The sequence below is a fragment of the Arvicola amphibius genome, chromosome 12 (assembly GCF_903992535.2).
Source record: "Arvicola amphibius chromosome 12, mArvAmp1.2, whole genome shotgun sequence".
Classification (NCBI taxonomy): Eukaryota; Metazoa; Chordata; class Mammalia; order Rodentia; family Cricetidae; genus Arvicola; species Arvicola amphibius.
This window is the reverse complement of record NC_052058.2, coordinates 91,971,581-91,995,609: the sequence shown is the minus strand read 5'-3', so window position 1 is coordinate 91,995,609 and position 24,029 is coordinate 91,971,581. Positions and strand designations below refer to the sequence as shown.

At 39.6% G+C, this 24,029-nt stretch overlaps 1 protein-coding gene across 6 annotated transcripts in view; it reads left to right on the top strand.

Annotated features, from left to right (window-relative positions):
* Positions 1-22,455, top strand: part of R3hdm1 (R3H domain containing 1) — a 127,929-nt gene extending 105,474 nt beyond the window's left edge. For all 6 annotated transcript variants that reach the window (XM_038348662.1, XM_038348660.1, XM_038348658.1 and 3 more), the window contains 7 exons: positions 1,993-2,144; positions 4,729-4,835; positions 7,963-8,135; positions 13,846-13,990; positions 19,882-19,964; positions 20,435-20,519; positions 21,116-22,455. In XM_038348662.1, the coding sequence (XP_038204590.1) occupies positions 1,993-2,144; positions 4,729-4,835; positions 7,963-8,135; positions 13,846-13,990; positions 19,882-19,964; positions 20,435-20,519; positions 21,116-21,477 (1,107 nt within the window). In that variant the 3' untranslated portion in view covers positions 21,478-22,455. The remainder of the gene's footprint in view (positions 1-1,992; positions 2,145-4,728; positions 4,836-7,962; positions 8,136-13,845; positions 13,991-19,881; positions 19,965-20,434; positions 20,520-21,115) is intronic.
* The last annotated feature ends 1,574 nt before the right edge of the window (positions 22,456-24,029 follow it).

Sequence of the window (24,029 nt, the reverse complement as noted above, 5' to 3'; positions counted from 1 at the left end):
ATGTAGACCAGGTTTGGCTTTGAACTCACACAGAGATCTACCTGCCTCTGCCTCCCAAGTGCTGAAATTAAAGGCATTCACCACCATTTCTGGCAGGTGTTTTTCTTGTTAAAAAATACATTTGAGGGCTGGAGAGATGGCTCAGAAGTTAAGAGCATTGCCTGCTCTTCCAAAGGTCCTGAGTTCAATTCCCAGCAACCACATGGTGGCTCACAACCATCTGTAATGGGGTCTGGTGCCCTCTTCTGGCCTGCAGGCATACATGCAGACAGAATATTGTATACATAATAAATAAATATTTTAAAAAAATACATTTGAGTGCTAAAGAAATGGCTCAGTCCTTAATACTGCTTCTTGTGTAATTATCAAGACCTGAGGTCCATCTTCAGCATCCACAAAACAAGGGGCATCAGTGCACACCTGTGATTTCAGTGTTGGGTAGATGGAAACATGAGGGCCCTGGCCTAGCCAGCCTACTGGAATTGGTGAGCTTCAAGTTCAGTGAGAAATTTTGTCTAAAAATACAAGGAGAGTGACTGAGGTACACGCAGTGTCACCCTGTGTCTTCGGTGTACAATACATGTACACACAAAGTCAACTAGATAAAGCTTTCCTTTTTCACTTTAACTTTAACTTATACAATTGGAAATAATCTCAAAACATTATATACCTCCTTAGTAAACTGAAAGGCATTTCAGTTATATTTTACAAAGATGGATAAATCAGACACATAGTTATTTGTTTAATTTGGAATAATTGCACCAAAGGGAAAGTAATTAACAGTTTACTTTGTATTTTGAGATGACTGGTTATAGGTTGTATTTTAGATATAAGACTTAAACTTAATTTTAAGTCTTTTTCTTAAAAGGCTAGGTTTTACTGTGTGATACTGACTAGCCTAGAATGCAGTAAACTTTAGAGAAATTATGTAATTACAGTCAGTTTAATAAAACAGAGATGTTGCCTATCATGATTGCACAACACCTGTAATGCTCTACTTTAGAGGCAGAAGCATGAGATTACAGCAAATTTAGGCCAGCCTGGTTTGCAATGCAATTTTAAGGCCAGTTACAATAGCAAGACCCTTTCTCAAATAAAACCCAATAGAAAAAAAAACCCTCAAAAGGAACAAAAATTTCCCAAGAATTTATGAAAGTAGTTGCATAGGTTGTTCGGGTGTTTTATTGAGATCTACACAAAGCATCTAGAACCTAGCAGTAAATGCGCAGTAGTGTTGACCTTCACTATCACCATCACTGTGACAGCATCACCATCATAAGTTTATATGTTGGATTTATTTAATAAAATCACTACAACCCACTATCATTTTATGGTACATTTATAAATCAGGATACCTTATTATGCCTGTGTGGTTTATGATTTAGAAGCTGGACAACTGAAATAGAGTGTTAAGATCTAACATGACCATCCAGTTGCTTTTTTTTAGTGAATTGAAAATCCACTTCCCAGATGCTTGCTGCACTAACTCCTTTAGATGTTCTGTCTCTGCTCAGAGCAGTTTCTTCACACCGTTGCTGGAGTCACTTCCAGCTTTTCTGATGTGGAACTGAGAGCCCTTAGTGTCTTTTAAGTAGTCAAGTGAGGAGATGGGGCCTCTTTTGGACACCCAAAGCTCCATAACTCTCACTGTGACCTAGTCTGCTTCACTGATACGCTCCCTGAATCCTTGTCAACTTTGCCTGAGGTAAATTGGATGTCTCTTCCTTGTCACATGAGCATCTTTTTGCTCAGGGCTTCTTTTTCTAAATAACTTTTTAAAGAATAAATAATGCTTTTCAAAAATTGAATATACTTAGCCTATTCTGATTTGCATTAGTCCAAAACAGTTGGTCCAAGGCACGTAGACTGTTAGGGTAGTATTGTAGTGAGCTTCTCCTATCTACCAGTGCTTTACAAGTTCATAGGAACTGGACATGAACATCTGCAAGGTTTAGAAAAACATTTTTGTATTTAATTGTCTTCCAATTTTAGGTTTCACTGCCTCAAGGTTCCCAAGGAATTGCCCATCAGACTTACCAACAGCCAGTTGTGTTCCCTAGCCAATCTAATCAAGGACCTCTGCCCACAACAGGAATGCCAGTCTACTACAGCGTCATTCCACCTGGCCAACAAAGTAATTTAAGGTGAGTGTGACTACAAAACCTGCCATGCACAGGAGTATGGTGTGCTGCACCAGAGGCCTACAGTTGACTAAATTACTAAAATTTTCTCTTATAAAGCAAAAAAGGTATGCTATTTATCTAGTGATTTTTTTAGATTTATTTATTTTTATTTTATATATGTGTGTATGTTTTTCTGCATGTACGTAAGTGCAACACATGTATGCAATGCCCAGGAGGAAAAGAGGGCATTGGATCCCCCAGATCTGAAATTACAGACGGTTCTGTAAGAAAAGCTGTGCTCTTAACTGCTGAACCATTCTTAAGCCCCTTTTCTAATAATTTCTAAACATTTATATAAACTAATTTTCCAGCCCTTTGAAAATAGAAATTAATGTGGATTTAAAATCTTTGAAAATGGAGCCTGGAAAGATGGCTTTGCAGTAAAGAGTTCTTGGTGGCTTACAACACCATCTTTGGGGGATCTAATGCCTCTGGCCCACACAGGCACCTGCATTCATGTACAGTTATTTACCTATATGCAAACACCCACACCTGATTAAAAATGAGAATAGGGACTGGAAAAACATCTCAGCAGTTAAGAACTCTTGTTGCTCTTCTAGAGAGCCTGAGTTTGGTTCTTAGCACCACCCACTTCTTGCAGCTAACAGTTGCTTACAACTCTGGCTGACTTACACATAAATAAATCTCTTAAAAAGTAATTGTGTGGGGCTGGAGAGGTGGCTCAGCAGTTAAGAGCACTGACTATTCTTCCATTGGTCCTGAGTTCAATTCCCAGCAACCACATGGTGGCTCACAACCATCTGTAATGAGATCTGGTGCCCTCTTCAGGGGTGCAGGTACACGTTGCAAGAAGAGTATTGTATTCATAATAAATAAATAAATAAATCTTTTTTTTAAAAAATGTAATTGTGTGGAACTAGAGAGATGGCTCACAGGTTAAGAGTATTGACTGATCTTCCAGAGTTCCTGAGTTCAGTTCCCAGCAACCACATAGTGGCTCACAACCATCTATAATTAGATCTGGTACTCTCTTCTGTCATGCAGACAGAACACTATATACATAATAAATAAATGATATCCTTTTATAAAAAGTAATTGTTTAAGGGTACCACTATGTAGTTGTACTTGGCCAAGAACTTACTATCAGATTTGCCTCAAAATCAGCGCTTTACCCACCTTTGCCTCTCAAGTGCTAGGATTAAAGGCCTGACCTGGCATGTTATTTTCTCATGTACTTCCTGTTACCAGGTACTGGGGTACCCTCACTAGGCTTCTCCCACATTTTGGGACATTCCTGAACCTTTCATGACTAATGCTAATTTGCTTGTCCCTCCCTTTGACAATATATGGTGGGGTTCAGCTTTAGGGCTGAGGTACCAACAAACTAACTGAGGTTAAGACTCAGACAAATGGATTAGAGGCTCTAGTCTCAAATCGCTGGGTCAGACATGGTCTGAGAGTTTGAAGAATGACATATAACACTGACGAAGGAGGCTGAGAAGCAGGCTCTGAAACCTCATCATTTACTGCCATAGCTAGTTTTAATTGTCTGCTAGGTTGCTACCTCGGAATCTCTTGGGAGGAGAGTCTCAGTGAGGGAATGCCTAGCTCAGACTGGCCTTGGGCATGCCTATGGGTAAGGGTGGGGTTGTCTAGCTGACCTCAATTGGTATGGGAAGATTTACCTAAAAGGGGCCCACACTATTCCTGGGTCCTGAATTTTTTTTGTTTTGATTTTTGGTTTTGTTTGGTTTTTTCAAGACAGACTTTCTGTATGTAACCCTGGCTGTCCTGAAACTCACTCTATAGACCAGGCTGGTCTCAAACTCAGAGATTTGCCTCCTTCTGCCTCCTGAGTGCTAGGAGTAAAGATGTGTGCCACCTCTGCCCAGCTTACTACATTTTTCAGGAAACAACTTTTTTTTTCTGAGTCTCATTATTGTCAAATTGTCCATTCTTCTTTTTTTTTTTTTAGATTATTACTTAATTGCATTTCTCCCTTCCCTTTCTGCCCTCCAAATCTTCCCAAATGCTCCTCCCCACTCCCCTTCATATTCACATTCTCTTTTGTGTACTTCCATGAACTCCAATTACATCACTTTTTATGTTATAAATTAGTTATTTCTTTTTTGTTGTTGTTTTGGGTTTTTTGTTTTTGTTTTTGTTTCTTTTCCAGACAGGGTTTCACTGTGCAACCCTGGCTGTCCTTGACCTTGATTTGATTTGTAAACCATGCTTATCTTTGAACTCACAGATATCTACCTGTTTCTGCTTCCCAAGTGCTGGGATTAAGAGAAGAGATTGAACCACCACTATGTAGTGTGACTTCTTTTTTAAATCACTACTTGATCACTACAATAGAAATGTTAGAATCATAAAATTTTCAGTATCTTGGTCAGTGCTGTGAATGTAAAGTGGTTTTTACTGAGTGATCACAGTACAAAGAGTTAAATGAGGTTTGACTCCTGCCTGCCAGTTTGAAAAATACATCTATTTAAATACATTTAAAGGAATTTTATTTCAGAGTTTTTAGTTCTCTTCATTTCCTTGTACTGTTTTCTGTGTTTGGTGTTTTACCCTGTAGCTCTGCAGTCGGCTACTTACAGCATCCAGGGTCAGAACAAGCACCGTTTCCTGGAACCACATCACCACGCAGTTCTCAGCAGCTCCAAGGCCGTCATCAATGTGCAGGTGCGCCTAACAGCTGACACACATCCGGGGTTCGCTCATTTGAGGGTAGTTGACTGCTTCTCAGCCGGCAGAGTGCTGACGTGCACTCAGATGTCTCATGTACTGTGTTGAGTCAGGATAGCATGTGCAGGTCATGTCTTCCTTTTCTAATACTCGGCTCATTCTTCTGCCTTCATTCTCCCCGCTCTATGGGGTTGGTAATCGTGGGGATCCTTTTCCTAGTTTTTTCTAGGTTATTTTCTAGAGCTTTCTGTGTAATCAGATCAACCTAAGGCCTCAGCTATTATTTTTTGATAACATCTGGTAAATTTTGATCCTACTGAAACAAAATCATGTAGCCAGTTTCTACTGAACTTCTCTACCCAGAAGTTCAAATTCATGTCAGGCTCATTATTTCCTCCTTTTTACATCTCTTAGCCTCCATCTAGGGACTCGTGCAGAGGTCTCAGAACCATGACTCTCTGTGACTCCCTGTCACACTCACAGAGTCACTATTTCCTCGGTGGTGTCTTCCCTGCTGTGCTTATTTTTAATGTCTTTGCATTTCCCAACACACACGCTGTTACTGTAACAGAAATTACTTCATGTCATTCTCTGAATAAAAAACTCAGATATGGGCTGGAGCTATATAGCTCATCAATCAGTTAAGGACACTGGTGCTCTTCAAAGGACCCTTGTTCAGTTCCTAGCACCCATATGCTGGCTAACATCTGGCTTTAACTCCAGTTCTAAGCGATCTCTTCCCCTCTTTTGAAGTCCTCAGACACTACATAGACATGGTGCACTCACATATATCCACACAGACAAACACCATACATATAACATAAAAACAAACTCAAATATACTACTCCTTTTCCTTTCCTCACTAGCAAGCCTCCCAGTTACACATGCATGCTCAGATGCACAGAACCTAATTTCTTACAACTGCATATTTTTTTCTTTTTACTACCTTTTGAGACTGTGTCTTTCTTTGAAACCAAACTAGCCTACAGCTCACTCTGCCACAGACTTGCCTCAAATTCAAGGCTAATTTCCTTTCTCAGCCTCTTGGGTGCTGCAAATGACAATTTTTCACACCAGAAGTACTTATTTTGCTGCTTTCCTTCTAGGAAGGACTACCCCCAGATCCTCTCTCTGTCAGATGTCTCTCCAAGTCTTTAAAAAGCTCTAACGCCTCTCTCTGCTTCTATACAAATCTTGAGCATTACACTGTATTTTCCTGTGATAGTTTGTTGACAGATAAACAGTAAATGATTAACTGGCTGTATCCAGCCTGGGCCACTTTCAGTTCACACTTAGGAGACCTTGAGACATCCTGCCCATTCAAGCTGGTTTTATATGTAGGGAACTGGAACCACCATTAGGATTACTACAGTACCAACTAAGGTCCTTAATCAGGGGCACAGATCTATATCACATAGCTTATTGTTCTTGATATCTGGTAAAGCACATACTTGCTACTAAAATGGGACCTAGGATATGACTCAGTGGGTAAAGGCACTAGCCACCTAAGCCTGACAAGCCAGGCTTGATCCGTGGAACATACATTTAAAAAAATAAAATAAAAAGTATGATAGTGCACACTTTTAATGCAGCAAACAGGAAGCAGAGGCAACCCAATCTCTGACTTCAAGGTCAGGCAGGTCACATTTTATGAGACCCTGTCTCAACCACCACCACCCTGCAATGCACCCACAAAATACAAAACAAGCAAACAAAAAAGCTGGATGTAGTGGCACATGTCTAATCCCAGTACTTCTATGCTAAATAAAAGGCAGCGTCACTGGGAAGCTCAAGGGCCACGAAGCTTGGAGTATGCAGCACAGCTGAAGACCTTGCCTCAACAAGGTAGAAGTTGTCCTATCGCCTTCCATGTGCCATGACTCAGTGCATGTACCCTTGTACACACAGGGTACATATATACACACACAAAATAAGTATATTTTTAAACGCAGTATCAGTAGTATCTATGCAAGAGAAATAAGAAGGTATCCCTGTTTATTTGTCTGTACTGAACAATTAGTAAAGTGTTTATTGAGAATGTCTGTCTAACTCTGGTGCACATGTGAAGGTCAGAGAACAACCGACTTCCAGGAGTTGTTTGCTCCCTCAGATCAAATCCAGGTTGTTTAGCTTGGCGACAGGCACCTTTCCTCACTGGGCAATATGGCCAGCCCTCAGCAAGGTGTTTTACATTTATACGACTTTTGCAGCTCTATAAAGTCAGCCTTATTAGTCTTGCCTAACCTCCTTTTTCAAGTGACAAAGCAAACTAAAAGAGGTGAAATTATTTTCTGGGGTAGAATTTTTCAGAGTACTAAAATTGGGCTCTCTGATCCCCTGGGCGATATTTTCTCTGCTAGTTCACCCTGTACAAGTGTAACCTTTCCTCTTATTTTTTTGTTTTCTTTTCCTGTTGGTTTAGTTTAGTTTTATTTTTTTGGTTTTGTTTTTTTTTTTTTTTTTTTTTTTTGAGATATGGCTTATCACTGTAAATAACACTGGCTGTTCTAGAACTCTATGTAGACCATGCTGGTCTCGAACTCACAAAAATCTGTGTGCCTCTTTTGGGATTAAAAGTATGCACCATCATGACTGGCCTTCCCCTTATTTTTGGCAAAATACTGGCAAAATTTGTTTTTATTTGGAAAACGTCTGTTTTAAAAATTAGGAGCATTTATAAAGTATATATTTTGTGCTATTTTCTACTAGGTCCTTTCAGATATTTTTAGGTCTAAAGAATTCCTGCCTTTTTTATTTTGGCTTTTTTATTGTTTTGAAGTTTTTTTTGTTTGCTTGGTTTTTTTGTTTTGTTTTGTTTTGATTTCTTGGAGGTTTAGAGTTTTGTTTGTTTGAAATAAGTTCACACTACATAAACCAGGCTAATCTTGGCATGATTCTCCTGCCTCAGTGTCCTGATTGCTGGGATTCCAGGTTTTGTTTTAATGCTTTTTAAACATACCACTTATATGTAGCAGGCTACATGAGAGCTTAAATCTGGCTTATATACATAGTTATAAAATCTAATTCAGCAATTTAAAGTTAATGTTGTTTTCCTAGTGTTAAAAAATAACCATTAGTTGCTTAAACACACTGATTTCGGTGTGCTAATTACCCTGATTTCCAGCTGTGCCACAGCAGCCCCCTGGTGGAGGAATGGTGATGATGCAGCTCAACCTACCAAACAATCCACAGTCTCGGGCGCACTCACCCCCACAGTGGAAACAAAACAAATACTACTGTGACCATCAGAGAGGGCAGAAGTGTTTGGAATTTAACAACGTAGATAATGTTGTGCAGGTAAGATATCTGTTCATTATCTATTTGCTGTTTGTTTTTGAGTCGGTCTCATTGTGTAGTCCTGTGACCTGGAAATCACATTGCTCTATTTGCCTCTGCTTCTAAGATTAAAGCTATAAGTGACTTGGTTTGTTATTTAGAAACAACCCTTTTATCACATTTGAAATTTTCTTAAGATTAATAGGGACATTTGAACAGTCCTTACTCCAGACATTTATATCAGTATCCAAATGCTATTTTCCAACTTTTAAAATAAGGTCTTCTATAGCCTAAACTGGCCTCAAAGTCTTGATCCCTATACCTCACTTTTATTTGCCAACTTATTTATGTTCAAAATAAATTTGACCTAAAATATGTCAAAAGAGAACTGGGCATACTTGTTCATATCTTTAAATTAGCAGCATTCAGAAAGCTGAAGCAGAATTTCAAGTTTGGCAAAGAAGAATGAAGCGCTAGGTGTCTTTGTTACTTTTCTATTGCTATGAAAAGGCACCATGACCAAGGCAACTTATGAAATAAATCATTTATTGGGACTACCGTCCCAGAGGGTTAGAGTCCATGATGATCACGTCAGGGAGCATGGTGGCAGAACAGTGTCTTAGTGCTTCCATTCACAATCACAAGGCAGAGAGAGAACTAACTAGGAATGGTGTGAGCCTTTGAAACTTCAAAGCCCACCTCCAGTGACACGCCTCCTCCAGCAAGGCCACACCTATCTCCTAATCCTTCCTAAACAGTTATATGGACTAGGGATCAAACTTCTAAAAGTGAGCCTATGGGAACATTCTTATTTAAACCATCACACCAGGCATGGTGTTACTCACAATCCCAGCACCTGGAAGTTAGAACAGGAAAACAAGGAGTACAAAGTTGTCTTAGCTATATAGTGAGTTTGGCCTTCAGACCCTGTCAACAAAGAGCAAGTAAAAATTGTCAGCATGCTAAAACCATTAGATAAAAATGTTAATGGGACCTTTAAAGTAGACAGATTAGGCAAATAGCTTTGAACCTAGTGAACAATTGTACTCATCAGTTGTCATAATCACTAAAGGTGACTCAGTCAGATATTTACCTTTTAATGTGATATGTGAGGAAGTACACCTAAAATGTGCTTTTATCAAAGGGGGGGGGAGTAAAAATTGAACCTAGTCTCGGAAAGCAGAGGTTCAAGGTCAATCTAGTCTATGTGGAGAGTTTCGGGCCAGCTCAGGTAGGTACATAGCGAGACCTCTCAAAAAAACAAACAAAAATCTAAATACCTTTTGAACCTAAATTTAATCAATACTTTAGGCCCAGAGGATGGTGTATAGATGTATGAAAACCTAATTATGTGGTTTAAATGGGATATTTAGTAGAGAAATTAACCTTTCTGCAGAAAGTCTTTATCTTTTAATTACTTGTTTATTTTATGTGTATTTATATCTATACGCCTGGTGCACTTGGAAACCAGAGGAGGGTGCCAGATCGCCTAAAACTGGAGTTACAGATGAATGTTAGTCACTGTCTGGGTGTTGGAAATCAAATCCAGGTGTTCTGGAAGAACAGCAAGTGTTCTTAATTGTTGAGCCATCTCTCCAACCTATTTGTGGTTTAGTTTTTTTGCTATTAGCATTTTTTATTTACATAATTTCCTCTCTCCAACTCTCCTTCCATGCCCCTTCTACTCCCTCTTCAGTGCACTTCATCAAATTCTTTAGTTATTGTCACGTATATTCCAAACCTGGATCCTATGCAAGAGCAGTAGCGTTCTTCCCTGCTGAGCCAACTCTTCATGCTCCACTGCTCTTTTTTGGTAGTGTTTGTTCTTGTTTTTTCTAAGACAGTATTTTCTAAGGCTCATATTTAATAAGATCTCTGAAGCCTTCTTGATGTGGGGCACTCAGGGGTTTAAATTTTTCTCTTGGAGTTGCTTTTTATTATTTCCATAAATTTTGATATGTTGTGGAGTTTTTTGTTATTTTGGTTTGGTTTGGTTTTTGGTTTCTCGAGACAGGGTTTCTCTGTGTAGCCCTGGCTGTCCTGGAACTCATTCTTTTGCCCAGGTTGGTCTGGAACTCACAGAAATCCACCTCCCTCTACCTCCTGAGTGCTGACATTACAAGTGTGTACCACCATTGCCCAACATTTAACTTTTTTCTTGACTTCTCCCTTAACCTAATTTTTATTCACAAGTGCGTTATTTAGTTTCTGAGTTTGTGTACTTTCTGCAGTTTCTGTTGCTGTGATACCCAGCTTTATTCCTTTGTAGACCAAAAGAAGACAGGATGTTATTTCAGTTTTCCTAAATTTGTTGAGACTTGCTTTGTGTGCTAATATATGGCTAGTTTTTGAGAAAGTTCCACTGGCTGCTAAAAAGAAAGTATGTTCTTTAATGTTTGATGGAAGTTTGTGTAAACACATTTGATATATAGTGTCATTTAGCAACAGATTTTTATTTAGTTTTTGTCTGAATGACCTGTCTATTGGGCTCAGTTCCTGGCACCCACATGGCAGCTCACAACTGTCTGTATCTCTGTTCTAGGGGATCTGGCTCCCTCACATGGACATACCTGCAGGCAAAACACCAATGCACATAAGATAATAATAAATTGTTTTTCAAAAGAAAAGAATTGACATGTCTTCTGGAGGGTTTTTGCTTTAATCGCTATGAAAGTCCTTCCCTGTCTCTTATTAGTTATGGTTTGAGGTCTACTTTGTCAGATATTAGAATAGCTATACTTTCTTGTTTATTACTTAAATTTGTTTGGAATCCCACCCCACTCCCTTTGATTTCTTTGAGATGGGGTTTTTCTGTGCATCCCTGACTGTCTAGGAACTCACTCTGTAGACTAGGTTGGCCCTGAACTCACAGAATTCTGCCTGCCTCTGCCTCCCTAGTGCTAGGATTAAAGGCATGAGTCACCACTGCCCAACAGGAAATACCTTTTTCTATCCTTCACCCCAAGTTGGTGTATATTTTTGATAGTGAGGTATATTTCTTGGAGGCAACAAAAAGAAAAAAAAAATGGGTCCTGTTTTCTAATCCAGTCTGCTAATCTGTTGTTTTTATTGGGGAATTTATGTCATTGATACTGAGAGTTATTATGAACATGCTTATTAATTCCTGTTATTTTGTTATGGTATTTTCTTGAGCCTCTTTTGATCATCAACTGTTATAGAGTTGTTGATTTATTACTTGTGCCCTCTCAGGTATATCAGCCTTCTCTTCAGACTGCAATATTCCTCAGTACCTCTGTGCAGCAGGGCTGGGTTATTCTAATGGGCCTGTCTTTGTATATAACTTGGTATTTCTCTCTTAGAATATCATTTATTTGTTTTGAAACAGATTCTTGCTATGTGGTTGCTGGCCTAGAACTCACAGTTCATGCCAGGCTGCTGGCCTTGAATTTTTCTGCCTTTGCCTCCAAATGCTAAGATTATAAGCACCACACTTATATAGGATTTTTTCTTTTAATTTTTTTTAGATTTATTTGTTTATTTGATTTGATGTGTATAAGTTTTATGAGTGTTTTGCCTGCATGTATGTCTGTACACAACACAGGTCAGAAGATGTCTTATTCACTGGAACTGCGCTTACAGGTAGTTGTACACCACCTTGTACACTAGGAACCAAATCTAGATAATCTGCAAGAACAGCAAATACTCTTACCTTCTGAGCCATTTGTCCACCTACACACTAGGACTTTTTAAAAGACCAAGTAGGAGAAAAATAATTTTTAGTACATTTGATAATATCATAGCTAAGTAAACACAGACAGTTTATGTATAGATTTGCTAACAAACTATAAATGGCCAGTGACCATTAAACAATTAAACTATGTTTACTTGGTTTGGGGATTTGCTCTGTGTGTGTGTGTGTGTGTGTGTGTTGCTGAGGAATAGGCCCAGGGCCACATGCATGTTGGGCAAGTACTCTGACACTGAGCTTCATTCTGATCTTAAAGTACTTCATATGCCAAATTGGGAAAGTTCAGTGAAACATAATCTAAAATGTTCGCAAACACCTAGCTTTAAGCTCTCTTAGAGTTTCTGAGTTGTAGTATAAATTAATACAACTTTTTTTGGAATGCCAATTGGTAACATTTCCCCATTTTATAAAACACAAGGTACAAAGTCTAGTTACAAATCCACTTTTGGAATTTTGTCCAGTAAAAAATGGTACAGCAAGCCAGGCACAGTGGTGTTGCATGCCTGTAATTTCAGTTCTTAGAACACTAAAGTAGGATAATCATGAGTTCAAGGCCAACCTGAGCTTGAGCCCCTATCTCAGGGAGAAAAAAACAAAAGTCAAAATACTCTTTAGAAACGAGTCTTCAAAGATGTCAGTGCTCTGAAAGAGAACATGTGTGGCTCAGAGAGTGCAGAAGCAGCACAGTAGTTCCAGCTCAGGACAGCTCTAGTTATAGTCTGAATTCCGGAAATGTAGGAGACTCTACTGCTTCTCTGTTATTAGAAAGGACATTATTCGGGCATTTGTCAAAATTTGAAAGAAATCTGTAGTTTGGGTCGTAGAATTTTACTATTCATCTCTTAGTGGTGGTCCTTTAAGGTTTTATAAGAAATTGTTATGGACTGGAGAGATGGCTGATCAGTTAAGAGCACTGGCTGCTCTTCCAGAACACCAGGGTTTGATTCTCAACCCCCCACATGGCAACTCACATCTGACTGTAACTCCAATTCCAAGGGATCTGATGCCCTCTTCTGACCTCCATTGGCACCAGGCATGCACATAGTACTACTGTATGTACATGCGGACAAGATACCCACACATATAAAATAATAAAGTAGAAAGTGTCATTATTTTTAAAGACTAGACACTTATTAATTTCTCCTAAAGGAGTATCATGAGCTGCTCAATCAAATTATTTTCAGGGAAAAAAATAACATGCATATGTTGTGCGCCACATCATCATTTCAGTCAGTAAGTAGTATAAACATTGGTCAAGAGCATGATAGTCAGCTGTGGATGTAGCCTACTGGTAGAGTCCTAGCCTAACATGTTTGAGGTCCTAGGTTCAATTCATTGCCCTCAAAGAAAATAGATTATAATGGAACTGAAAAATTTCTGTCATCTTGCACCATTGCAATGATCTTGTAAGTGCACTTTAATGATTACATGAGGTGGTATACTGGCATATATATCAGAAGGTTCTCAAATCACAGAGTCATATAATTGTAAGAGAGAAAGCAAATGAATATAAAGAAGATGTAACCTGAGTATGACAGCGCATGTCTGAAACCCAGGCAGAGTTGGGAAGATCAGAAATGCATTTGAGGCTAGCTTGGTCTACATATTGAATTTGAGGCGAACCAGGGCTATACAGTAAGACTGCCAAAAAAAAAAAAAACATTATCACCATTTAGGAAACTTAGGAATCTTTGTATTATACTCTATTTTCCAAGGATGAAATTATTTTGAAATAAAATTTTATAAACATTTAATTTAGAAAAGAATGAGATAAATATACATTCTTACAAAAGCAGCAACATTATTGCCAAGTTACAAAGCAAGTTTCTCATTTTTGTGATGATGATGTATAAATACAAATGCATAGGATAATCTGTTGCTAGTGTTGAAGGTGAAGATTATTCATAATGATTGAACTTTTTAAATAGGTATCAATTTATTATTCAGTAAAAAAAATTGTCAAATGGGAATTTTCCAACAGCCTGCCCACATGCCTAATTTCCCCCTCTACTGTGATTGCAGCGCAGCCCTCAACTTAGCAGCCCCATCCTTTCACCAGTGCAGTCGCCAGCACCAGCTCAGCTGTCAACACTGAAGACCGCCCGTCCCTCGGGACCGCCACTTTCCATCATGTCCCAGTTTGCTAGACCTTTTGTTCCTGCGCAGGGTAAGTGTTCCTAACCTGGTCACATCCTCATGATGCCTGTCACTCTTCTCTGTAGAACTGTATACATTTGTTTAGTTTGCATGAGCGTATGCTACATGTGAAAATCAGGAGTTTGTTCTCTCCTTCTACCACATTAGTTCCACGGATCAAACTCGTGTTATCAGTCTTGGTGCTAATACTTAATTAGAAACTTAGTAATTCCCTCATAGTAATGTACACGATGTTTTTATTTGTTCTGTGTTTATAGTTTGCTTATTAAGAAATTGATTTAGGGCTGGAGAGATGGCTCAGAGGTTAGCTATTGCCTGCTCTTCCAAAGGTCCTGAGTTCAATTCCCAGCAACCACATGGTGGCTCACAACCATCTGTAATGGTGCCCTCTTCTGGCCTGCAGGCATACACACAGACAGAGTATTGTATACATAATAAATAAATTTTTTAAAAAAGAAATTGATTTAGTAAGCATTTATACAAAGTTTAATGTGCCCCCCACTTTATGAATAAATAAAATTCGTTATTGTCACTGTGCCTCAATGTACTTAGAGGAACAGATAGGCATGTGAATGATTAATAACTACTGTGGAAATCATTTACCTATGGCCCAAAAAAAAAGAAAAGAAAAAGATGAAAACTTACATGTCCATCAGAAAGAAATAGGTACATTATAATTTGGCCATTTGGTACACTGTTTCTATATTAGAGCCATGCTTTGAAAATTTTTGTTTTAAATGATGTATTAGGGTATGTGTTTGCTTGCGAGTGCAGGTATCCAGAGAAGCCAAAGGTTTCAGAGTCCCTGGAGCTAGAGTTACAGATGATTTTGAGCTGCCTGCCGTGGGTGTCAGGAACCAAACTTGAGTACTCTAGAAAAGCAGCAGATGCTATTCACTGAACCATCTATTTACCATTTATGGGACTGGAGAGAATGCTCATGTATATCACTTCTTTTACAGAAGACCTGAGATTTTCTAGTACTCACATTAGGTGGCTTACAGCCACCCACACTTCCAGTTCCAGGGTGACCAACCCCTCTTTCTGGCCTCTTCAGGCATGCACTCATACACAGATTCAAACACACATTTGCCCATAATTTTTTATAAAAAAAAAAGAATTATTAAATGGGGAAACATTCACCATATGATTTTGTAAAGCAGGTTAAACAGGCATTACAAAAACCAATCTACAGATTTCTAGCAAGCCCTTGATAAGTTAATCAACAAAGCCAATTGATAAAGAAATTTATATTAAAACAAGAATGAGTCCTTATTTTATGCCCACTAGAATGAGTATGATCAAAAAGACTGTCAACACCAAAAGTTGAAAATACAGAGAAAGCAACTTTCTCATTTTCGTGATGAGACTATAATAGAATATAAACACTTTGCAGAAAGTGGAAGAGGTTTCTTATAGTTAATAACATGCCACACAGTTCAGCCATTCCACTCCTAGCTGGAAGGGAAAATGAACTATGTTCACAAACATTTATAAACAGGGTGTAGTGACACACACATTTAATCCCAGCACTCCAGAGGCAGGCGAATCTCTGTGAGATTGAAGCCAGCCTGGTCTCCAAGGCAAGTTCCATTCCAGGACAGCTAGGACTGTTACACAAAGAAACCCTGTCTCAAAAAACAAACGATAAAAATAAGATTTACAAATATCCCGAAACTGGACACGACTTAAGCATCTATCACTCAGAATGAATTATGTGTATAAAAATACTGCTTAGCAGAAAAACCTTGTGTCATATGGAATACATAGTATGACAGTATCTTTAAAAATAAATAAATAAATAAGTGAGCCAAGCAACCACACATATAAATCTTATTCATTGTTTTAAACAAAAATCAAGACTTGTAAGGAGGTGTACTGTATGGTTTTAATTATATGAAATTTGCCTAATTAATCTAATCTGTAAATTAGAAATCAGAAAGTGAAAATGAAATGTAGAAGTAACTGGTAAGGAAATAAGAGATTAATTCTTTATTTGGAGAATGCAAATATCCTTTGCTCTTGGTAATCATGGTTATATAGACTTCCTACTGTCAGAATTTATCAAACTCTACCCTTCAAATATCCGTTTTTCTCGTATGTTAATTCTACCTCACTTTTTAAAAGAATTATATATTATACACAGTAGACATGAGCACACAACCAGGGCAACATTGATAAACCCTGTCTCTAAAAACGAGGAAGGAGGGAGGGAGGGAAGAAAGGGAAGAAAAGAAAAGAGAAAAAAGAAAAGAACACATATAGAAACACACATTTCATTGAAAGGGAAATGAGAACAGATTCCAGACCTAGAATGTAAATGTACCTATTGTTAAAAGTACTGTAGAAATGGTAGCAAGTACCTTTAGTCCCAGCACTTGTGGGGCTGAGTCAGGCAGATCTCTGAGTTGGAGGCCCCATTGTCTACACTGTAAGTTCCAGGACAGGCAGGCTTACATAGATCTTGCCTCAATAAACAAAAAAAAAGAAAAAAAATCTATGGTTTATTAAGAGTGAATTTACGGATCTATAAAACTTAATGTACAGATTCAACGCAATGCCCTCCATCAAAATCCTAGCAAAATTCTTCAAAGACCTCAAAAGAATGGTACTCAACTTCATATTGAAAAGCAAAAAACCCAGGATAGCCAAAACAATCCTGTACAATAAAAGAACTTTTGGAGGCATCATAATCTCTGACTTCAAACTCTTACTACAGAGCTACAGTACTGAAAACAACCTGGTATTGGCATAAGAACAGACAGGAGGACCAATGGAACCGGATCAAAGACCTGGATATCTATCCACACACCTTCAAACACCGGATATTTGACAAAGAAGCAAAAAAGAGAAATGAAAAAAAAAGCATATTTAACAAGTGGTGCTGGCATAACTGGATATCAACATGTAGAAGAATGAAAATAGATCCATATCTATCTCCATGCACAAAACTCAAGTCTAACTGGATCAAAGACCTCAACATAAAGCCAGCTACACTGAACCTTATAGAAGAGAAAGTGGGAAGTACACTTGAACACATTGGCACAGGGAACCACTTCCTAAATAGAACCCTAGCAGCACAGACACTGAGAGAAACAATAAATGGGACCTCCTGAAACTGAAAAGCTTCTGTAAAGCAAAGGACACAGTCAACAAGACAAAACAACAGCCTGCAGAATGGAAAAAATCTTCACTAACCCCACATCGGACAGGTCTGATCTCCAAGAAATTGGACACCAAAAGAACACATAATTTAATTTAAAAAAAAAAAAATGGAGTACAGTCCTAAACCGAGAATTCTCAACAGAGGAATCTAAAATGGCTGAAAGACACTTGAGGAAATGTTCAACACCCTTAGTCATCAGAGAAATGCAAATCAAAACAACTTTGAGATTCCATCTTACACCTGTAAAAATGGCCAAGATCAAAACCACTGATGACAACTTATGCTGGAGAGGTTGTGGGGAAAAGGGAACACTTCTGCATTGCTGGTGGGAATGCAAGCTGGTACAATCCCCTTGGATGTCAGTGTGGATTTCTCAGAAAATTAGGACACAACCTTCCTCAAGACCCAGTAATACCACTTTTGGGTCTATATCCAAAGGATGCTCAATCGTGCCACAAGGACATGTGCTCAACTATGTTCATAGCAGGTTTGTTTGTCATAGCCAGAACCTGGAAACAACCTATATGCCCCTCAACCGAAGAATCGATGAGGAAAATGTGGTACACTTACGCAATGGAGTACTATACAAAAAAATAACAACAGCTTGAATTTTGCAGTCAAATGGATGGAGCTAAAAAACATTATTTTGAGTGAGGTAACCCAGACACAGAAAGATAATTATCACATGTACTCACTCATAGGTGGTTTTTAAGCATAAAGCAAAGAAAGCCAGCCTACAAACCACATACCCAGAGAACTTAGACAACAATGAGGACACCAAGAGAGACTTACATAGATCTAATTTACATGGGAATTAGAAAGTAGAAAAAGACCAGATCTCCTGAATAAATTGGGAGCATGGGGACCTTGGGGGAGGCTTGAAGTGGGGAGGGAAGAGGCAGGGAAGGGAGCAGAGAAAAATGTAGAGCTCAATAAACATCAGTTAAAAAAATAAAAAACTTAATGTATCTATTTTTGTAAATTTACTCTTATATTTATTTAATACTATTTCGTGTGTACGGGTATTTTGCCTACATATATGTTTATGTGCATTGGTGCCTGTGAAGGTCAGAAGAGGGAATAGGGCCCCTTAAATTGGAGTTACAGATGGGTGTGAGCCACTATGTGGGTTCTGGGAATTGCGACCAGGCTCTCTATAAAAGCAGATCATTCTGTTAACTGCTGAGTTATCTCTCTGGCCCTCAAACTGACTGCAAACTCAGAGATCTCCCTGCCTCTGCCTCCCAAGTTCTGGGTTTAAGGGCATGTGCCACCACCACCCTACTAAAATTTATTTTTTAATAATTAATACATTGCCACTGTTCAAAAATAAATGGAAAGATGTCTCAGTGGTTCTTCTGCTCTTGCAGAAGATGAGTTTGGTTTCAAACACCCAAATCAGCTAGCTCACAACTGCCTATAAGTCTATTTCCAAGGGAATCCAACACCTCTGATTTCCTGGGACACCTGCCTTCCTATCTACTTAAGGAGACACATAGGCACATAAAAACACCAAGGAAAGGCTGGCAAATGGTTGGCTTATAAGGACACTTGACTTGACCTGACAACCTGAGTTTGATTTCCCAGTACCCGCCTGGTAGAAAGAGAGAACTGAGTCCTGCAGTTGTCCTCAGACCTCCACTCTTGTGTTATGAGAAGTCCATGCCCACACGCAGCAAATAGTAAATAAATGAATAAACTTTGTTTTTAAGTAAATGATGGAGCTAGAGAGATGGCTTCTCAGTTCAGATTGAGTACTGCTATTGTTGAGGACCTGAATTTGGTTCCCAATTGGGCAGCTCATAACCGCCTTAACTCCAGCTTTAAAAGATATGATACCCTCTTCCAGCCACCTTGGGCACCTGCACTCATGTACACAGACACACAGACAGAACTAAAAAGTTGACCGTTTTCTGGTGTATACCTTTAATACCAACTCTTTGGAGGCAATAACAGTCGGGTTTCTTTGAGCTTGGGGCCAACGTGATTTACGTACATAGTTTAAAAAAAACCTTAAAAAACCTTTTTTAAAAGTAAATGCATAGTTTCAGGGCATACAATGCAATTTCTCCATCCCTTCTCCTATTCCCCTGTCCTTTCTACTCAGGTGTAACCCTGCGATAGTAGCTCTTTTCCTTTCAGAAGCTTACACTGGCTTCAAGAAGTTAAAGAATATTTTCATTTAGAAACAAACAAAAAAAGTACATCTGGTTCAGTAAGATGGCTCAGCAATTGATGAATTAAAGGAACTTGCCTCCAGTTCTAATAACCCTAAGTTCAATTCCCAGTACCCACATACTAGAAGGAAAAAACTAACTTCCACAGGTTGTCCTCTGGCTTCCACACTCTCTCATAATTTATTTAGCAAGCACACACATACAGACACTCAAATAAATTTTAAAAATACATCTATTATCAATACCTATTTCCCACCAAACATGTTTTCTGTGTTTATCTTCTTTCTGAACAGTTTACAAACTCTGGTAAGTGCATTATAGTCAAGAAGAGATAACCATGAAAAGTTTTTTGGGTGTTTTTGTTTTTTGTTTTTTTGGTTTGGTTTTTGTTTGTTTGTTTGTTTGTTTGATTTTTCAAGGCAGGGTTTCTCTGTGTAGCCTTGGAACCTGTTCTGGAACTCACTCTGTAGACCAAGCTGGCCTCAAACTCAGAGTGCTGGGATTAAAAGCACGCACCACCACTGCTCGGCCTTGAAATGTGTTTTTAATGACTTTCAGGAGATGCCAGGTATCCACTACTTGGCCAACCCCTACAGTACAACCCTCCTACTCTTCTGCATGGACACATTCCACACCAACAGGTATGACAAGCAGTTCCTACTCCACAGACTTTGTTGTCAAACATCCTGTTTTTGAGAATGTCAGAGGTGCTGGGGCCAGCTGTCTGCACTGCTGAGTTCTGAGAATGTCAGAGGTGCTGGGCCAGCTGTCTGCACTGCTGAGTTCTGCGAATGCCTCAGCCAGCCACTGATACTTGCTAGCACTGGCCCAGTGTAGAACAGAACAAGGGACAAGGTAGCAGCTGCACGGCAAAGTGTTGCTTCGAGACTGATACCAGAAAATGGTGGTAGCCACAGGTACAGGACCCTTGTTTATGAAAGACAGTCTACAGAGGAGGTCCTAGTGAGCTGAGCAGTAGAGGCCCAATGTTATAAAGCAGATCCAGCCTGGGACTAGTTTAATCTCTCCTCAAGTACAAAACCCAATGTTTGCTTAGCTGCTATGTTTTCAAATATCACAACTTAGTTTGCAACTCTTCCTTGTTTTCTAGGGTCAGTCTGGCAGCAGGCATGGAAACCGAGGACGCAGACAAGCTAAGAAAGCTGCATCCACTGACCTTGGAGCTGGCGAAGCAGGTGTGTCAGGAGATGTTGGTCTGAATATTCATCCCACCACACCACAAAAATGGGCTCCGTTCTTCTAGAGTTCTTAAACAAGTTCCTCGAAATTATTCCACCTTCAGGTTCTTAGATGTGATGGGAGGGCATACACTGTAAGACCTTGGCAGTTAGCTCTAGAAGCAGAAAAGAGCTACAGGGAAAAGGTATCAGAGTAGCAAGGAGACGAAAGGCTCATTCTCTCCAGTGGAGAACAGTGAGAAGTTATCTTCTTTCTGTGCTTTGCCTTTTATTTGAATTCTGCTGAGCAGTGATGGGTGCTCAGGGCAGGTGCTCTTCTCTTTATTTCACACTGGGAGTGGGAAGCTCAGAAAAGATTTGTCCAGTGATATGCTCTAGAGAACACCACTGTTTAATGCCACACTTTATCAGTGAAGACTGAAATCAGTAGCGTAGCACTTAATGCTGAGTTGTGATTATTTTACAGAGAAAAGGAGATTTTGTGAGTTTACATAATGTCAGAACATTGTTTCCTGTGTCCTCAGGACAGCATCACTCTTGATCCAATGTCTCTAGTGATAGGTATGCATTAACTCTCACCTTTTCCCTGCTAGTTGTTGGCAAGGTCTTGGAAATCACCGAACTACCAGACGGAATAACTCGAATGGAAGCTGAGAAACTTTTTGGGGAACTCTTTAAAATTGGCGCCAAGATCCGATGGCTCCGCGACCCCCAGTCTCAACCCCAGCTACGTCGTCATCCTCTCTGCTGTGGCAGTGGGGATAACACTGTCAACCCCGAGCGCTCTAAACCCAGTGACCTGGCCTCTACGTACACTGTCTTAGCCACGTTCCCCTCCATTTCAGCAGCACAGAGTGCACTGAAGAAGCAGATCCACTCAGTGAACAAGTTTAAGCTGAAAATGAGCAAGAAGCACTACGACTTCCACATTTTGGAAAGGGCAAGTTCTCAGTAAACCAGCCACTTTTGGACCCCTCTATAATTCCCCTGCCCTCTCCCATCTGATTGGCTTGATATGTGGAGCGGATGTTAATATAGAGACTCTTGGGATGTGTGGCCACAATGTTAAAGCTTTTGGAAAAAGGCCAGGGACCCAGTTAAGGAAGGGGGATATACCCATTTCACCCCAGTGACTATAGGAACCCACACAGGAATGATACAGAGTTAGCAGCTTTTCTAAGGAAATGCTGTTCAGATGCCTCCTAACTTTTATAGTTATTTTGTTTTATATTTCTGAATTCTTGTATCAGATCCAAAGCTCTATTGTACAGCAAATTATTCTTCAAAGTGATTATAACCAGTTGCAACCTGTATTTCTTTTTGCAGCCAGCACAGTGTGAACCAACTCAGACTTTGGGAGAAAAAGAATGCAGGAGTGGAATAACCAAGTCAAAACCATGTTAAAACTATCCTTTGGGGGCTGCTGGGGGTGCCAAGGAGACCCACAAATAGATGATTACTCCTCCACTGAACTGCTAAACACAGAAAAGTTTTCCAGGAGATCCAGAACTCCCTGACAGGGTCCTTCCTTCTTCATTTAGGTAGTATGGCCATTAAGTGTAAGGTAATTATGTTCTCAATGCCTCTTAATCAAACCACTTAGATTAAAAAGAAATAGGAATCATCCTAGGCAGGAAAATTATTCCACTTTTTTTTAAGTGTCCTTCCAATAACTCAGTGCCACTCATCTGCATTCTCCTATGTGGATATTTTATCTCCTGAGGAAATGCACTTGACAAGTGCTGAAAACTTCTTAAGTGGTTTAAGTTTTGTTTTCATTGTTTGCAGCAGATTACTGGACATCAAAGATTTATTGCACAAGGAACATATGAACAAGGAACCTTATTTTTAATTTCTGTGTAATTTTGCAAGGCTGTACAATGTGCTGATGCAAGCCTTTTTCAGTTCAAGAGAATAAATGTTTACAAATGTAGACTCACTTTATCTTTTTTTAATCGGAAACATCTCTGGGGGCTGGTAAGGTGGCTTGTCACGTGAAAGCACTTGTTGCATATCAGTCTCTGGAACCCTTGCAGGCAGAAGGAGAGAACCCACCCCACAAAGTTGTCTTGTGGCGCCAGTGTGTTTTATTATGATGCCAAAAGCAGTAAGAAAATAATTAGTCACGGCTGACAACAAAATAGGATCTATACTCTCATTCAGGCCAAGGAAAGTTAGTTTTCTTGATCCCACCAATGAGGGACCTGTGGCCTGTGAACAGTTGAAATAGACCTCAGAATAAAAACCCACCATTCTTGTGTGCTTGATGTCAGTCGAGGCAGCACATCCACACTGCTGCACAAAGCAGCTAAGTAAGACCTGAGCAGAGGCCAGCCAGTAGGTCTTTGTGAAGGTGGTCTGAACCTTGAATCCCAGCAGTCTTCATGGTCCAGTACCCAGCTACTCAGAGTTGGCCCTGTGTCTGGGATTCTTGAAGCTTTGAGGACTGACCCTGAAAGAAAACCTAAGGCATTGAACCCATCAGCCTTCAGCAGCATAAAACATTGTGGCTGCATTGTTTCTGACTTATTTCTTTTTTGGTGGGGTGGGTTTCAAGACAGGGTCTCTGTATAATAGCTGTCTGTCGTAGAACTCACTTCGTAAATCAGGCTGGCCTCAAATTCACAGGGATCGCCTGTCTCTGCCTCCTGAGTGCCGGCCCTAGGTTTGTTCCCAGCACCACATAAATCAGGTGTGATGGTACTCATGAAATCTCAGACTAGGGAGGTGCAAGCAGAAGAATTGAAAGGTCACCTTTGGCAAGTTTGAAGAGCGCGGACTAAATGAGACCCTGAACCACCAACCTGAAATTGTTGCTGGTCTGACTTGGCTCAAGTCTTTTTGGGGGGTGGGGAGCTGGTCATATGCTTTCTGAAGATAGGGATAAAGATGTTGTCCTCAAGAAAGCCTCTATAGACTTAGAGTGACCATCCTCAAGAAGACTGAAATACAGGTCACAAGGTGAAAGGATGAACACTGAACAGGTAGAAACCTCTAACCCCTATTTACACATTTTATTTGAGCCTATAATCCCAGCACTTAGGAGACAGGCATGATAATGGTAGAAAGTTCTCTACCAGCCTGGTCTACATAGTAAGACTGTCTCAGATAATAATAATGATGATATTCCTGGACCAGAAAGTTAGCCAATCAAGAAAAGACACCTGCCACCATGTCTGACTACTGAGTTCACTCTGTAGAAACCACAGAACAAACTAATGAAAGTCATCCTCTGGCTTCCATGTGAATACCATGGCAGGCATGCACCCCTTATTACACATACATACATAACACACATGAAGACATAATGTAAAAATACTAAAGCATTAATGTGTCACTAAGCTATATTCCAATGAAGCTTGAACAAATTAAACATAAAATGTGGTCAGGACAGCACACACCTATAATTCCAGCACTCGAGAGGTGAAAGCACAAAGAATCAGAATTAAGATTTTCCTCCTCTGCTATACAGTTTATCATGAGACTCTCAAAAAACAGATTTAACAA